The sequence below is a fragment of the Poecilia reticulata genome, linkage group LG1, assembly GCF_000633615.1.
Source record: "Poecilia reticulata strain Guanapo linkage group LG1, Guppy_female_1.0+MT, whole genome shotgun sequence".
Classification (NCBI taxonomy): Eukaryota; Metazoa; Chordata; class Actinopteri; order Cyprinodontiformes; family Poeciliidae; genus Poecilia; species Poecilia reticulata.
The window spans coordinates 17,682,716-17,700,448 of NC_024331.1; the positions used below are offsets into that span (position 1 = coordinate 17,682,716).

At 37.5% G+C, this 17,733-nt stretch overlaps 2 protein-coding genes across 2 annotated transcripts in view; one reads left to right on the forward strand and one right to left on the reverse strand.

The window, feature by feature from the left end:
• LOC103463107 (elongation factor 1-alpha 1) overlaps positions 1–706 on the reverse strand; it is a 5,877-nt gene extending 5,171 nt beyond the window's left edge. Inside the window, exon 1 of the mRNA XM_008406284.2 lies at positions 579–706. The gene's annotated coding sequence lies outside the window, so the exon portion shown is untranslated. The remainder of the gene's footprint in view (positions 1–578) is intronic.
• A 2,172-nt stretch (positions 707–2,878) lies between these two features.
• The window catches only part of tbck (TBC1 domain containing kinase), a 33,258-nt gene continuing 18,403 nt past the window's right edge, over positions 2,879–17,733 (forward strand). Inside the window, exons 1-20 of the mRNA XM_008406208.2 lie at positions 2,879–3,006; positions 3,279–3,496; positions 3,866–3,935; positions 4,587–4,701; positions 5,076–5,149; positions 5,305–5,446; positions 5,551–5,611; positions 5,708–5,769; positions 6,259–6,320; positions 7,004–7,152; positions 7,298–7,436; positions 7,561–7,660; positions 9,364–9,413; positions 9,531–9,660; positions 10,569–10,667; positions 10,753–10,815; positions 10,932–11,058; positions 11,249–11,299; positions 12,079–12,162; positions 14,637–14,722. Of these exons, the coding sequence (XP_008404430.1) occupies positions 3,304–3,496; positions 3,866–3,935; positions 4,587–4,701; positions 5,076–5,149; positions 5,305–5,446; positions 5,551–5,611; positions 5,708–5,769; positions 6,259–6,320; positions 7,004–7,152; positions 7,298–7,436; positions 7,561–7,660; positions 9,364–9,413; positions 9,531–9,660; positions 10,569–10,667; positions 10,753–10,815; positions 10,932–11,058; positions 11,249–11,299; positions 12,079–12,162; positions 14,637–14,722 (1,857 nt within the window). The 5' untranslated portion in view covers positions 2,879–3,006; positions 3,279–3,303. The remainder of the gene's footprint in view (positions 3,007–3,278; positions 3,497–3,865; positions 3,936–4,586; positions 4,702–5,075; positions 5,150–5,304; positions 5,447–5,550; positions 5,612–5,707; positions 5,770–6,258; positions 6,321–7,003; positions 7,153–7,297; positions 7,437–7,560; positions 7,661–9,363; positions 9,414–9,530; positions 9,661–10,568; positions 10,668–10,752; positions 10,816–10,931; positions 11,059–11,248; positions 11,300–12,078; positions 12,163–14,636; positions 14,723–17,733) is intronic.

The following is a 17,733-nucleotide window of genomic DNA, read 5'->3' on the forward strand; positions in this document are numbered from 1 at the left end:
TAATAATAGTAACATATTATGAATGTCCATATGTTCCACGATGATTCGTAATTTGAAATGGCAAAGCAAGCTATCAGTCCACAGCTATTATTGATAGATAAATAAAATAAAATAGAATAAAATAAAATAAAATACCAGTATGACTTCAAAACAGTGTGGACTTGATAGCATAGAACGCAGTGCTGATGCAATACTGCAGAGGTGAGGGCGTTAAGGGATATTTGGGTCTGCATGTCTCAGCATCTTCCCAGACAGTTACACTGCACTGTTTATTCTAATGTGACAGCAGCATGATGGGCGAAGAAGCATCAGCCCCGCACGACTCACATAAAAAAATATTCTCAATTGAAACTGCGCCACTCAGGCCTAACCACCACTAGAACTCCCTTTTGCACTTGTTATGGCATCAAATTACAACAGGTATCACAGACACTCCACATTCAGATGCAGACTTGCTATGGATATTCTCCTAACACGTCCCCGAAGTCAGCTGCCTTTAAAATGGAGCATGGAAAAAAGCTGAATAAAATGTACGTTGTTTGCGTAGGAGTCGTTCGGGAAGCCATTACCAAACCTACCTTTGCCTGTAAGGTGTGCTCAATGGTTCACAGTAGGGATGAAACAGAAGATGCTGCCTTTTGTGCCGTCCTGGGACTGACGCAGACAAGGTACTGCTGTGGCAACTGCCGTCAAATGCGTCATTTACTGAAACTGCGAGGCTCAGCCACTAGATGGAGCCCTGCTGCCTCTCTGCACAATTTGGTGGCGAAAAGGTACACTGCTTCCAGTAATAAATTACTTTTTTCAGTCTGATAGAATGTTGGGTCTTTATATAAGCCAGTTAATGTGAGACATTTGTACATTTAACTGATGCATTATTGGTACATTTAACTCTCTTCTTCTTCTTCTTCTAGACTTGAATGTCTTATGGTGTTTGAAATCTAACTGAGATACTGTGTGTTTTTATATTTGCTTTCATAATTATTAAGTCCACCATGATTATCTACTACTGTCTTTTTTGATTTACAGGTGTCTGAATGCTGCTTATCAGAATGAACTATAGATTTGGACATATCCCTTTATATAACGATTACAAACAATTCTCTGTGAAAACTGGTATTTAGTACAGAAATATTATGTTATATTCATGCTGGAGCCAACTCTGTCATCAGGAAGTTTGCAGATTTGGCTTCTGCCCCAAAAATAATCACTGACAAGACAAGAAGACAAAGTCACAAAAGGTCAATTCTGTTTGGAGAGAGATTTATTCACAAAGTCACAAAGTTGTGCATAACACAAAATCACATATGAAAGATATGCAGCATCTTGTGGCATAAACTCAGTGAACTCCTCAAGAAGGAAAATCTGCTCTGTCCTTTTTTTATTGGATTGTTGCGTCTTCTGTTCAGTATGTCCGTGTGAACACGGACAGACTGCTACAGAATGCTACAGTTAATGCATACTGCAGCATGCATTAACTTTGTCAGCTGTTTATATTGTAGTATTGCTAAAATATGTCTGGAAAACCTTGACACACAAATGTTCCAACTCTTGCTTTTTATTGAATTTGTGTTAGTCCAGAAAAGGTACTCCAGGTTGCCTACGAGGTTCTTGAAGGTCTGGACTCCTTATCCACTTCCACTTCTCCCCTGATGGAAATAGTGTTTGTTCTACCCTATTTCTTTCTATATCTACAATAATCTTCTTTGTTTTGTTCAGATGATTGATCCATTACTGTGGCATAAAGCAGCCCATTAGTATTTTGTCCGTCTCTGATACACCTGACAACTGCAGAGTCATCTGAGTATTTCTGCAGATGACAGGAATCTAACATGTACTAAAAGTCTGAAGTAAGCAAAGTGAAAAAGAATGAGAGGACAGTTTCCTCTGGCCAACAAATTGACCAACAAATAGTCCCAATAAAGAATCTAGAAAGTACTGTCAAAAAGAAAATGAGAAACCACACCTAACAATGTAGATGAGCTGAAGGCTGCAAGCAAACTGGAACCCCTTAATACCCAAATGGAGCCACTTACTTTATAGCATGATACAGTAATTCATGCAAAACTAATCCCCAAACAAGCATTGGGGTTATTTCTCTACAGTGCATGAATGCTTTTCAACTGTCCACAATGTCTGAATTAAACATCCTTTGTTCCAAAAAAAAAAAAGTATTAAGTTTTTCTAAGAAACTTTTGATTTCAAAAAAATGTACCACTCAGTGTAATTAATAAAAATGATGTTTTTTATTCAAATATCTTTTATTTAATTTTGTTGCTTAACTTAATTCATTTTCTGATGATTTTCTGATTATCTGACATCTCAGATATGAGATCTGAGATCAGATGTCAATTATCATAATAAAAATAACTGTTGCGATTAATAAAAGCAGTCAAACTAAAAGAAAATAAAGATTTTTTTAAAAAACTAACATGAAGAAGAACCCACAACAGGTTTGTTTGAAATAAACAGACTGTAATATACCTAAATATTCGCCCAGGGCAGAAAAATGCAGTCTGTGTAAAGTCATTCATTGAGGCCGCTGGCAGGTGGCAGTCTTGTTCCTGTAGTTAGATTATTAAACCATCGAGATGGACTCAACCCCAGATTAGAGTTTGCTTTACACGTTCATATGCTTTAGACATCAGTGATTTCCTACAAAAAGGGAGGAGATAACAGACAGCGCATGCACTTCATTGACTTCAGGAAATAAGCATAAAAATAAAAATAAAAAAAGGGATAAAATTCATATCTGTAGTTTTATTACACAGATAAATTTACGTAAATGTTTATTATATGGATTAAGTGGCATTTTGTTTGTTTTTATATAGAAAAATAGTTTTACCGCTTTGTCGCACAAAAATTGCGTCATTGATCACGCTCACTCAGCTGTTCCCGTCACACCGCAGAATCAGGAAAATAATACATTTCCCATTATATTCGAGTTTAATCTGTCGTCATGAACATAGAGCCTCTTTGTTTGGTGTGAGAAGACATTGTTTTAAGGTAATGCACATTGTTGAGTTTTTTTCTGAAAGGAAAATGCATCTGTTTCAGTAGGACTCCTTATATCCGACGATTATCCTCATTATTACGCGATTCGTAGACATGCTCATTCTCAGCCGTAGGCATGCAATTTTAATGCCAAGATCAGTGATAGTATTTGTCTCTCCCGGCCAGCCTGTTTTGGTAACGCTCCTGTTCAACGCATGAATGAGAAGTTGTGTCAATTTCACGTCCAGTTTTAATATGTTCTGCAAATTGTATCTTATTCCTAGGACTTTTTCTTTTATCACTGAGTCAATGAAGCCCATTAGAGATGCTCAGCTGGGGGCTTTCACCTTCTTTGCCTCAGCTCTCCCTCATGATGTTTGTGGAAGCAATGGCCTCCCTCTGACGCCCAACTCCATTAAAATCCTGGGGCGTTTCCAGATCCTTAAGACCACCACTCATCCCAGACTGTGTCAGTATGTGGACATCTCCAGAGGGAAACATGGTATGGCTGTTAACCCTGTTAGTTGTACGATATATTTTGTTGTGCTGGTGACGAGCTTTAATGCACTGCGTTTACTGCAAGCGTGTTACAAAAATTCACTGTAAAGCTTTGTGAGAAATCCCAGTAGATTTCTTAAGAAGACTTGTTTATTTTTAGTTTCTTGAAAAGGCTTGAACTCCCAAAATATCCTAATATGCTAAGAAAAACTCTGAAACACTGTATTAAAAGACATTTTTTAAATACTTACTAAATGATCAACTAATTTTAGTGCTGCAAGATAAGCAACAACAACAACAACAACAACAACAACAACAAAAGAAAAAAATAGATGCATGTCTATCACCAATTTCTTTTTGTCTTTCTGCATAGAACGGCTGATTGTTGTTGCAGAGCACTATTCAAGGAACCTGGGTGATTTCAGGCAAGAGCAAACAGTGAGGTAAGTTATGATCTAAATTCTCATTTGGGATTTTGACTAGATCATTATAAAACATGAGTGTGCTTTAAACCAAATCATTATGCTGTAATCCTGGATGTATGTTTAGGGTTTCTTCTATGGTTGAGGCTGGTTGAACATCTACACCAGTCAGAAGTCTGTTGCAGCCTGTTAACAGTTTTCCTCTCCTCTATAAGGGCCACTGTTAGTGGTGCACTGTCTCTGTAGAGTTACTGTGGACCTCTTGGCTGCATTTCTAGTTAATGCTGTCTTTGCTCTGACTATTTACTGAGATTAAATTACATACTGGTAGAATGTATGTACTAATCATGTGACTTCTTTAGGTAGTTGGTTGCACAGAATTGTATTGGGGCATGAAAGTGTTGTTCTTTTCCTTCCCCTTCACAATTTGTGCTGATTTGTGTTGGTCTATCACATAAAATCCCAATCAAGATTTGTGGTAGTAAGATGACAAAATGCTAAAAAGTTTAATGAGTATATATGCCTATCAATTTTGCAAGGTAGCTACAACGTAGATACTGTAGCATGCATTAACTTTGTCAGCTGTTTATATTATAGTATTGCTAAAAATATGTCTGGAAAACCTTGACACACAAATGTTCCAACTCTTCCTTTTTATTGAATTTGTGTTAGTCCAGAAAAGGTACTCCAGGTTGCCTACGAGGTTCTTGAAGGTCTGGACTTCATGAACAAACATGGCTTGGTGCACAGAGCCCTCAGCCCAAACAATGTACTTTTGGATTGCAAGGTACTGGTTGTAACCACGTAGTTACTCCTGTTAAAAGACAAATACATTTATGCTTTAAAATGACTCTTTGGCATCCTGTTGCCAAATTGTCACAAATAAGAAGGCAATGATTTTAAAATATTTAAAACTAAACGGAATTATTGCATTTGTTGTTTAAAAAAAACCCTAACATATTAAGATTTAAAATTTATTTATATTACCTTATTTTCAAATGACCAAATCAAACATATATTTTCAAAACTTTGAAATCTGTTAGGTTTTTATATCAATTAGATAGCAATTCTGCTTCTTTAGGAGCCAGACTGTAAATTTTAAATAAATAGTAATGGAAATATCTACAAACGCTCATTTTGTGATGGATTTTGTTTGTTTAGGGCAATGTCAAACTGGCAAAGTTCGGCCTTTACCACATGACTGATCATGGGGCGGATGTTGATTTTCCCATTGGGTAAGTCGCTTCCTCTTTAATTTTCCCAGGTAGCTATGAGTCAGAGGTCAGAGCTACAGTTCTATCTCTTTGGTTTCATTCCAAACCAAACTTCAAGAAGCGTAACATACAGGATGATAAGTGTGAGCTTATGTGCTGTGCCATATCGACTCCAGCAACCCATCATACCTTGCCCCAGAGGTGATTGCCCTGGGCTGCTTCCACCCCAGTGATCCGTCACATAGTGAAACTCCCTTGCCGTCAGGACCTAAGTCGGATGTTTGGTCACTTGGAATCTTACTCTTTGAACTATGTGCAGTAAGAATCCCTCCTACACCCTCTGAAATATTTAGTTATTTTTTTCAGCTGGATTTTTCCGAACAATGACTAGTTTCTAATCTGATGATGTTAATCAATTGTAGGGAAGGAGAGTCTTGCAGAACATTGAAATAAGTGACAAACTGAAGTTCATTTTAACCTTGGGTAAGTAAACAGAATTAACTTACCCAATGTGATTGTAGAGCAATGTGCTCTGAAACTCAACTGGGCTTATAAGGAGACGTTGTCTGTTTTTGCCAGGTTGCATGGATGATATAGTCACTGTCCTTGCTGAGGAACATGGATGTTTAGAAATCATTAAGGTACGCTTGAGAAACACTCTGTCTCTGCACCTACACAATTAGACGGCTATTTAATACTGCTGGTTACTGTAGAAAGCATATGTACGTACCTCTATAGACATAGAAATTATGTTAGTTCTGGATTTTAATCCATGAGTTTATTTTACAAATTGATAAAAAGTTTTAGTTCTAGTTTTATTCATGAAAGTTTCAGTTTTTAATACTTGTATGTGTGTTAAAGGCCATGTCTGCAATATGTATCCTTGTTTCATACCAGGTTTTAGGAACCATTTTTTAGCACATGTAATGAAATAAACAACAAAAATATATAACATAAATTTTTAGATGCAATCATCCTTATTCTGTGGAATTGATCAATCCTATTTAAAAGGACTTGCATACTAAAGGCATTTACACATATTGACAGTGTTGATGTATTGAAAATGGGACCTTTTGCGATAACTTGAATGAGGAAAGTAGCTGATCATCACATTTATGATGTGTTCACAGGAGCTGCCTGAGAATGTTGTTGAATTATTAAGGAAGTGTTTGACCTTTCTGCCATCCAAAAGGTAAATCTAGTGTTTGCTACAGATTCCCCCCACATTTATTCACGCCACTGCTGAAGATGTGTTCTGTATATTATGTTATTGTTTGCTGATTAATGTTAGCCACACTCTCCTCAATGTATCGAGGAATTCTGTAGAATATAAATACAGATATGCAAAACTCGACTTCCTGCCTCTCACCACAGGATGTCAGTCAAGACACAAAACTGAGGCTTAGCTGTTGATTTTGTTTATTGAAAGATAGTGAAAATTACAATCAGCTACTTTGGAACCGCAAAGAAATCCAAGTAAATTCAAGTAAATTCAAGATTGTCTAAATGTTATTTATTCAGGCATATCTTAACCTTTTACTATTTCTTTTTTAATAAGCTCATTTGATAAGTGTATCAAAATGCAGGTGGTTTTTGCACGTATGGTCCGAAAACAATTGTACTGCATCCAATATAAACAGGGGTTTAAAAAAACAGATTTTACGGTGTACGACCTTCTGATCTCCTATCAAGATTGACCGATTTTGATTTCTGGCTGATTCTATTGGTACATCTCAATTTTTGTCCCTTTACTCCGTGTGTGGATGTGTGTATGAATGGGTGAATGTAGTGTAAAGCATTTTGCAATCCTTAGACTTGGTAAAGCATAATACAAATGCTGGCATTTAACCCTTTTCTGCTTTTTGTAACCTGAAGGCCAACCCCTGCTGAGCTGCTTGGAGACCCTGTTTTTGATGGCATTTCCTGCCACTACCCACCCTTCCAAAAGCCTGTCAGTTTGTTTTCATCTTCTCTGCGATGTGCACACCTGGAGCTCCCAGATGACATCAGTGATCTTTGCAAAGGTCTCCTTCAAATATTACCTGATCTTTAGTTTGGTTAAATATCTCTTTTTCTACACCCGAAACAGTAGGCCAAAACACTAAACATTGTTTTGTCTCGCTGTTTCTGCTTGCAAGTACTTGAGCTTTTGTTTGTGTGTAATCCTAGATGATGATGAGGATTACCTGTCAGAGCGCGGCATAGATGAGGTGTACCATCTATGGTGCCTCGCGGGTGGAGACCTGGAGAAGGAGCTTACCAACAAGGAAATCATCCAGTCTAAGCCGCCAGTCTGCACATTGCCCAAGTACATCACATGCACACAGACATGCACTCAGTCACATGGGGGATGTCTGAATATATGCTCATTTTTAAGCATGTCATGTCCTATTTAGAATGCTATATCTGCATGCTCTTATATTTTCTTTTAGGTTTGTCTTGGAGGATGGGGAGTCATTTGGCCAAGGGAGAGATCGAAGCTTCCTGCTTGATGACACCACAGTGAAGCTGCCTCTGTGCCAACTCAGAAATGTAAGGCGGTTTGTGTCCCTTACTACATTAAGATGCGAGTTTTGACAATTGTATCACTGGAAAAAATGTTGACGGTGAAAGACACAAAGAAAACGAACGAAAAAAATAATTAATACACAAAAGTGTGTCACCAATTTTCAGTTTTTCTTTTTTTCAGGGTATAATGCTTGTAACGGTCAACTTCGCTAAATTTCACAATAACTAAGAGTGCTTAGTGTAATTTCTAGAATCCTAAAAGTGTATAAAAATATACTTGCCGGCTTAACTACATACATATCTACTGCTACAGACCCAAATGTGTCTTTTATAAAATGAGTGAACATAAACCCCCTCTAATTTTTTGATAAATACCTCTTAGCAAGACTCAGAGAAAGAACACATTTTTGTAGACATCAACAGGATACAGGTATTATTTTTGCTGGAATTTTGATTAGAAATGGTGGAATTCATTCAAATTTCCTTGGAAATTATATAATGTAGGAATATTTCCTATAATTTACTTAACAGTGTCAAAGCAAGAGGTGCTAGAAGGAGTCTTATTTGTGCATCCCAAATCCAGTTTTGTTCAGTGTCTGGGACGTATAGTCCTGAATCCAGTCATGTCCAAATAACAACCGTCTCCCTCTGATGAAAATAAATTAGTTTGGATTGGAGCCATCATAACATGAAAGCAGCTGCAACACCAGTCTCATTATCCACACTGAACACACATTTGCATTGGAATGAACAGAGAGTGCCAACCAAAAAAACAAGCTGCTGCTTAAAATTGATAGATAGATTAAATAATGGATAAAATGTTCAACACAGACAGGTCAAATGCCTTCCGGACAAAAGTTTGTTGATCAGATGAGACAAAGATTGAAATGTTTGGCCACAGTGACAGGAAGGATGTTAGGAGGCGTAAAGGTAAGGTGGTGGTGGCAGTAGTATGCTAAGGGCTGTAGGACTACTTACAAATTAAGTCAACTTTATGTTAAATAAACAGTTGTTTGAAACCTGGAAAGGGTTGAGTGTTGTAACAGATCAATTATCCGAAGCATGAACAAAAACTTGGTTGGAATGGATAAAGCAGGCAAACTTCAAATTAGTGAAATAGTGCTCCCCTCAACACTATTCAAAATTTGTTGACTATAATTTAGTGGTAGCTTCGCAACAGGAAACCAACCATAAATAAATAAACTAAACCATAAAAAGATTCAGACGATTGTTGATAACTGTGGCTTTATGGTTATATTCGAGACTTTTCTCTGTTAAAATTAGTGATAAATCCACAACAAATTCAAACATGTGCATCCATTTTTTTTTACATCACGAAAACTATTTGTTGCTAATTATGTAACCCTGAACAAAAATCCCCTCAAACTGATCCTTCAAGGGCCAAACTTTAAAAAAAGAAAACATTCACAGATACTCAATATTTAAAATGAGCAATTCAGTTACAGTTACATTAGATTATAATATATAATTATTTTACAAATTTTTAATTTTACAAAAGGCATATTTTCTTTTTAGTGTCCACATTATCTATATGTACAGATTATTAAACTGTGCAAAACTGAAGATCAGTGGGCCCTTTATTTTAAGCATAAATGAGAGGCAAGCACATGTATGTCGAGTTGGACATTTTGTTTTGTTGACTCTTATCGCAGACTAGAGTTGAAATCAGGACATGAAAAAGAAAATCTTTTTTTTGGGGGGTATAGAGACTGAAGGATGTTGCTGGAGAAGCCTATTACCCTCTGCTGGAAGACGAGTAAGCCTCCTCCATTCTAAGACCTTTCCCGTCTCCCATGTCACTATTTTTTAACATTATCTTGTCATTCCTTTTGGCACCAGTAATGTCATGTCCCTATCCACCTTCCTCCTCCAGACAGTCGAGTTTGCCGCAGTCTAACAGCAGCAATGAGCTGTCGGCCACTGTCACGCTGCCACTCATCATCCGCGAGAGAGACACAGAGTACCAGCTCATCCGCATCATCCTATTTGACAGGTTGCTCAAGGTCAGGGCAGCATATGTCCTTGTGTACATCAGCCTTACACGCTCAGAATCCACACTTGGGGTAGAATACACAAGCATAACGTTCTCAACGTCAATCTGCAGCATATTTCATTGGTATTTCATGCGAAAGAGAAACACAGAATAGAGCATAATTGTGAAGGGGAAGGACAACCACAGGGTTTGTAAAGTATTTTTTGTTAAAAAAAAATCTATAGCAGTAAATGCACCCCCATCTTGAAACATGGAGGTAGCAGCACCATGCCGAGAGCATGCATTTCTTCATCATAGATGCGAAAACTGGTCAGAGTTGTTTGGAAGTTTGATGGAGCTAAACACTGATGAAATCTGGAAGAAAACCTGTTAGAGGCTACACATGAACCTGTGAGATGTTAACAACCCTAAATATACGGCCAGAGTTACATCAAAGCATATTCCTGTGTCGAATTTGAGACCTTAATTCCGTCCAGGATCTGTGTCGATACTTCAAAGTTTATGTTTGTAGCTGCTTTTCGTTCCGTCTGACTGAGCTCGAACCAGTTTGCAGGAAGAATGAGCAACAACTCCATCATTAAGATGTCCAAAGCTGGCAGAGACGTCCAGCTTTAATTATAATGAAAGCCACTTCTAAAAAAAATATTGATTCAGAGAGGCTGCATACAAATGCACGCCACACTTTCAGATTTTAATTTGTAAAAGATTTTTAAAAGGATGCATTTTTTTTCTTTCCCTTTTCCCCAATTTCACAATTATTGCACTGGCTGGAAGTGGCGTCAAGGCTAGTTTATAGATTTAGGGGACAATTAAATTTTTGCAGAGGACCAGTTTGATTTGGATAATTTATCCCTGAAATCGTCATTGAAAATTGCTTTGTATATTTACTCTGTGATACTTTACATGTTTTGTCTTCAGGGCTATCCATACAAAAAAAACCTGATGTGGAAAGAGGCCAGAGTGGATATTCCTCCTCTGGTTAGAGGACTGGCTTGGGCTGCTTTGCTAGGCATTGAGGTACAAAACCTGAAGCAACAATTAAACTCAATTTAAATGAGAAAAGGTGCATTGGTTCATCTGTTCTATGTATTTTTTTGCATAGGGTGACATTCAAGCGAAGTATGACAGCACTGACAAGGATACTCCTATACCAACTGACAGACAGGTAGGCTGAAGAATAAAAGCTAACAACTGAGTCGATTTATTTATTTTTTTTTAAAAGGTATGTTATTTCATGGTCCAGTTGTTTATTTTTATGTTTTCTTTTTCTTTGTTGTTCAGATCGAGGTGGATATCCCACGCTGCCACCAGTATGACGAGCTGCTGTCATCTCCTCAGGGTCACATCAAGTTCAGGCGTGTGTTAAAAGCCTGGGTGGTCTCCCATCCTGACCTGGTCTACTGGCAGGGTCAGTTACTCCCCATTCATCTTCTTCTTCTTTTTGAATCTGTAGCCTCTTACTTTTTTTTTTTTTCATCCTGGTAACACCCATAAATGAACACTAGATGGCAATTACGCCTCGTTTTAGAAGCTACCTTTTTTTGACCACAGGTGCTTTAGTTTGACCTTTAATTTATTTGATGCACTTTCCATTTCAGGTTTGGATTCACTTTGTGCTCCGTTCTTATATTTGAACTTCAATAACGAAGGTGAGGATCCCAGTTTGAACTTTCCAGCTTGGACGCACTGATCATAAGTTTCATTTTAATTGGGTCTTTTATTTAAGACCTCTTTTTTTTTCAAGGTTGACTGAACAAATAACTTGCACCTTTAATAATTTCAAGGATAATTCAGGGTTTTCAATAACTTACACCATGAACAATATTTTGCTTAAAAATCCTTCTCCAAGTTCCAGAGAAATCAGATGCCTTATTTAGCCCCCAACTAGATCTAGTTGTAACTCTGACTCACTAAATTTAACTAATCTTCACTAGCAAAAGTGTAGTTCAGTTATGTTACCTCACTTTTACTCCTCCAAACAGACTTCTCGTCATTGTGATAACAAAGACTGAATCTCGATCTCAATAAAACCATTTTTTTTTCAAGCATCATTTAGCCTGTCCATGTGGGCAGCTGAACATATCATTTGGCCTCAAAGGTGTCTGTTTTGAAGCAGAAGCTTTTATATTTGTGGGCACCTTCAGGTTGATGCTAAACCAGCTTCACTGTGAATAACAACACTGATGTTTCAGCAGTTTCTAGTCTATGATGGGGTGAAAATTAGGTCAGATGGTTGAAACTTTGACATTGTTTGGTGGAACTGCTTTAATCGCTGTAAATCCCAGTTTGTTTGGTTGAACCTAAAAAAAAACCCAACATAGATAATTAAAATGAAAAGCCTAAAATTATTTCTGACTGATGCATGTTAATGTAAATGCTAAGTGTTTAATTCTACATTAAATTTGTATACATGTTGTTCTCTCTATAGCATTAGCATATGCCTGCATGTCTGCCTTCATCCCAAAGTACCTGTACAACTTTTTCCTGAAGGACAACTCACATGTCATCCAAGGTAAGATATTCAAGAGGAAACCTTTGTTTTGTGTCCAAGTAAAATTTCTTGGTAAAAAAAAGTCAATCGTGTTGCAGTGTACATTTGTGACGGCATCTTTTCAGTATAGTCTTCCTTTCTCAGTGCTTTTAAGGCTGTTTATCATCTTCCACTGCAGGTTGAGCTTTAATGATTAAACGCAGTCAGAGGCTTTAAGTTTAGAAACAAATTATCACAGGCTGACAGGTTGTCAGCCTGTCACCCTAATGTTGATTAAATCTGGGCTCAGTGTTGCTTCTAAACTGTGAAAACTAATTTCAGTCTGTCTTAATGGAGTCTGCAGCTGAGCCACATCATTTAGAAATATGGAAACAAATGAAACTGCAAATGCCTGCAGAGAAATATGATAATCAATTCCTGTGTGATAAAGAGCTGCCTTGCACACCTCTGAATCTCAGTCAATGAGACTGTTATTGTATCCTTTGAATAGGTGCCACGCAGAGGTGCCTAATGTTTGTTTGTGGGGGAAAACTACTTCCAAATGGAATGTTTAGACCCCCCACCCCCAAAAAAGAAAATAACTATCACATTATTTTTAAGTGCTAATTTTGCCATTTCTAACTAAAATAGCACATTGGTCATTTTTGGCCCTTTGCCTTTTACATTTTTTGTACCCAACATTTACGGGGATGCAATGTACCTATCGGCCAAATTACGTTATTTTCCAACTATGCATCAATTCGTACACGTTACTCTGACATTGAGTTAATGCTTTTATACCCAAATAGTTAACGTATTTATTTTATGTGTCATAGTCTACTGTTAGACTGTTGTTTGGTGACTCTAGTGAACAATGTCTATTAGCAGAGGGGTTATTTTTGGCTTACATAGGGATCAGAACCATTATAGTCACATATTATCTGGATTTCTGTAGGGTCTTAAAACATATTGATGCCACCAAATTTGCATAGTTAGTTACATCTTCAATATTTTAATTATTTTATTATTATTTGAATTGTGTAATATTATTATGCTGTAACAAATTTGCAAGGCCCATTTAGGTCAACTAACATTACTGAACAACCAGATTTATCACAGGAAACCAGCAATAAAAATCTGTTTCAAGAACTGCAGGTCTTTTAGCTACAAGAACATGAATATCAGAAAGTTCCTACTCTATTGTTTACTACGAGCTACATGGATGTAGCAGGGAATCCTGGTACATGGCTTATTGAAGCTTTATTGAAGCTTTATTGAAACACAAATTTACCTACTGAAGTTGTGTTTTTGTGAGTAACCTAGACCATACATTAAAATCACAAAGTAGGTTTTAATATATACATTAAACCATACATTTTAATGTATGTTTTTTTTTTTTTTTTTGCAGAAACCCTGTGCATATAAGTAATGTTTTCTTCTAAACATTACATATTTAGCAGAAAAATACCAGAGTATTTACATGAAGTTGTAAGCAAATAAGATGCAATTAAATTAGAAATGTATAATAATCATTTGTGGATGTTATATGATTATATCCGGCTGGTCATATTGACCCTTTGTAATTTTTTTAATTTTTGCAGTATTCAGTAAATACACTGAATATTGCAAGATTCGGTATTTTTCCTAAATCTTGCAATAACCTAGCACTATAATAATAAAATACTACATGTAGCATATAGTGGTAAAATACTATATTAAATACATAAATACAGTTTATGTGACAAAATAAATGCAAATAAGTTCAAGCATTTGTAGAATTTGCACATTTGGTAAAAACTGGTAAAAACCAGGCCTTTGCTCTTCTTTTTGCAGACTTTTTCACAGAAACCCTGAACCCTTGGCCATTGAAAAAGGATTGCTTTCTCGAAGTTTAACATTTTGACCAATCGATAACATTTGGTCGTAATGTGTGCAATACGCCAGTTCGGCACTATGAAACTGATTGGAAATTGTCTGTACTTTTAAACAACCCTCCCCTTCTGCTAAGAGAGAAGTACCAGTCCATATGAGGCAGCTGTTATTTCAACATTTGGAAGCGTGACCAACTTGGACTGAATGGCTTTGTTCACTGCCACTGCTGCTATTGCCAACTACTGGCAGACTACAAATCAAAAACTGCTGAAAATTGACCTCATCTTTCACAACTAATCCTTCTGTTCGCTGATTGGCATGGTTGAAATTCAGCCAGAGAAATCGAGCTCAATGAGAGAAATCCCAGAAGGTGCACTGAAGGGAGATGAGAATTGAGCGGAATTGCTTAGGAAGGCGACACCCGGCTAACATTTTTCTGATTATTTTCATAACTTATGAAAAGTATTTTACTAGCAGCGATAAAACATCCATTTATTTCTCTTGACGATTAACAATGGCACATTAATTTGCAAAGGGGTGAATTGATTCATAGCTATCAAAGCCACATTCATTGTGTGTTTTTGAGTAAATGTTATACAATAGATTTTTTTCCTGACCTTTTTGCTCTTTTGCTTTTGTTCCAGAGTACTTGACTGTTTTCTCCCAGATGATTGCCTTTCATGACCCAGAGCTAAGCAACCATCTAAATGAAATTGGCTTCATTCCAGATGTAAGTTGCACAGGATGAAAGTGTCCTGTCAGACTGATGACAACAGGCTCCAGTGCAGGACATGCTCAGATTATGTTCATCTTACACTGCAAGTTTTACTTCAATAGGAATTCAGAAGAAAATTATTCTTATTTTCTTGCTCCTTGCCGAGGGCAAAGGAACCTCCTTGGATGGCCGGTTATATCTCTTCATTGCCACTGACACTTTTTGTTCCACATCCTTCCTTCCTGAATTTGTGGTCACGGTCAAGTTCTCCCCACAGTCCACAGCTAGTAATTTATACAGCGGCTCATGTCTTCCAGGCACACTTAATGACTGCCTTCTGCCGGACTTGGCTTATTTCTTTCACAATGGGTCAATTCCTGCTGCCCTTTGCCTTCCTCCTTACAGCTTTGCTCAGTGACGAGGTTAAAGTCTGTGCCACCTGTCCGTGAATTTAGTTGTGTGCTGATGAATGTGTGTCATCTTGGCTAGTGGAGTATCAGAACCTGCAGCTTCCTTCTGAGTTTTTGACGCTGCAGCTCTTGAGTGGTGCATTTAAAACAAAATTACTATTGGTAATTGGATTTACTGCAATTAAATTTAGTTTCTTGTTAAATGTCCTGCATAGCCAGTGGATTGTAAGAAAGCATTAAATAAAACTACCTCATTTTCACCACATTTAAACAAAATTACTGTTTTATTTAAGACTGAAAAAAATCCCACAGCTGTTTAAGTAATGCAGTTTTGTTGTTGTGATGGACTGGCGACCTGTCCAGGGTCCACCCCACCTCTAAGCTGTTGACCGCTGGAGCTAGGCACTGGCACACCTCGCGACCCCACTATTGATAAGTGTGTAAGATATTGGATTTAGACTTGAAATGTCATCTGCAAGGGACTGCACAGTGGCGCAGTTGGTAGAGCTGTTGCCTTGCAGCAAGAAGGTTCTGGGTTCGATTCCCGGCCCGGGTCTTTCTGCATGGAGTTTGCATGTTCTCCCTGTGCATGGTAGGTTTTCTCCGGGTACTCCGGTTTCCTTCCACAATCTACAAACATGACTGTCAGGTTAATTGGCCTCTCCAAATTGCCCCTAGGTGTGAGTGTGTGTGTGTATGATTGTTTGTTTTGTGTGTCTCTGTGTTGCCATGCGACAGACTGGCGGACCTGTCTAGTGTATCCCTATCCCACCTCTCGCCCGGAACGTTAGCTGGAGATAAGGGAATACATACACCCTTGTCCCACTAAGGGACAAGGGTGTAAAGAAGATGGATGGATGGATGTAATCTGCAATGTTTAAGCATAATTTTTTATTGTTACATAAATTTAAACAAAGTTAGAAGTGCAAGCAGTTGTGAAAGTGGTCCAGTCACTCTTTAGCAACTCTATCCTTACCACTTCCTGTCTGATATACTAAGATCCCCACAATAAAATGTAATGTTTTTGCCAGATTACGAAAATGCAAAAAGCTGATCTGAAAAGTAATGCTGACTTAACACCATAAGCATTAATAAGAGTGACAGCTGGTCTTATTTTAGTTAGAAAAAGACTGTTTTTTTTAACAGTTCTAAATACTTGCAACCAGTTTATTTTCTTTCTTTATATATAAGGGAACGTAGGACCCTTCATTCAGCCAGCTGAGCTGCAGTGCTGATCAGCAGGCTGTGGAGCTGACTTATTTATTCTCCACACAGCCAGAGAAAATCTCGTGTGCCACTTTTTCTGGTTTCTCATGAAAATATATTTAACCTACATAAACGCTATGGCAGGGCATTTTAGCAGTTTTGAAAATGTAACTTTTTAAAACTTTGATATACCTTGATGTTTATAACCAGCCTGTGCCTTGAAACAGTTAATCAGCCTCACAAAAAAGTTACTGTTTTTCTGATGGATTTTAAGCCTTTGAAGTCTTGCCAACTTTGGCTGTGTTTCTGTTTTAGTTTTAGGTTTGGATAATGCTAAATAATCTGTGTGGATACAGCTGTCATGCACGTCAGACTATGTAATTAGACAAAAGACATTAAATCCACTTAACTTTCACTGAGCAAATACTCCATCAGCCCCTACAAAGCCAAAGAATATATACAAAACACTGTTTTCCAATGGGTACTACATAGAGACATTTTGAAACAGTAGGTACTACAAGTTTTGGAGTTTGTCATAAAAACTCACAAAATTGAAGAAGACAGTTTTATCATGTTTTATTTTTACTCAGAATAAGATATTTTAAAGTGAACATTTTAACTACGAAGTACCCTGAATTTGGATTTTCAAGTTGTAAGTCTACATTCTTGTGGCAACAGCAAAGCAAACATCCAATATGTCTGCTTTGCATGGAAAAAAAAGTTTAGCTAAAACTGAATAAACAACAAACTCTGTAGTTGTACTTTTCAGATTCCTAACTCATTCTCCATTAGTGAATAGATGCTGCAGCATCTATTTGTTCAGTGACACAGAAACTCATTATGGACCTTTGGTAAGTTTCCAGTGCTCTTTTTTTCAGCATGGTTAGCAATCAGATTACACATAGTCTGTGGTTTAATTCAGGCTGTTTCAATTTAGTCCCATCTCCTCTCCAGAGTATACAATTTGCACCTGCACTAATTCAATCTGGCTGAACCAGAGTTTCTGTGACTCAGGATGATACTGGGAGCACAGTAATGCTCTGGTTCATCACTATTTCAGACACCAGAGGTCCTTATTATTGAATAGATACCAGCTCCTGCACAATCACAGGTCAATTACCTTTTCTGAGACTAGCTATAGTTTTTCTCTAACTGATCCAACAGGCTAAATGTGTGCCCCATTAGTTTAAGGTGGAATACTGCCTCTCTGTGAGAGCAGGTGGGGTTTTTTATGCTCAGCTGAGAATAAGAGGAAGGATGTCAGAACTGGCATAGTGGCATTCATTTGTTTGCTTTCCCAGTTCTGCCTAAGAACCAAACTAATCTTGTGTTTTCAGCACATTTGTGCTTCCAAGTTGTTATTGATGTGAATGTGAAGTACAGTATTATGTAATTTTTTGAAGTCCAGAT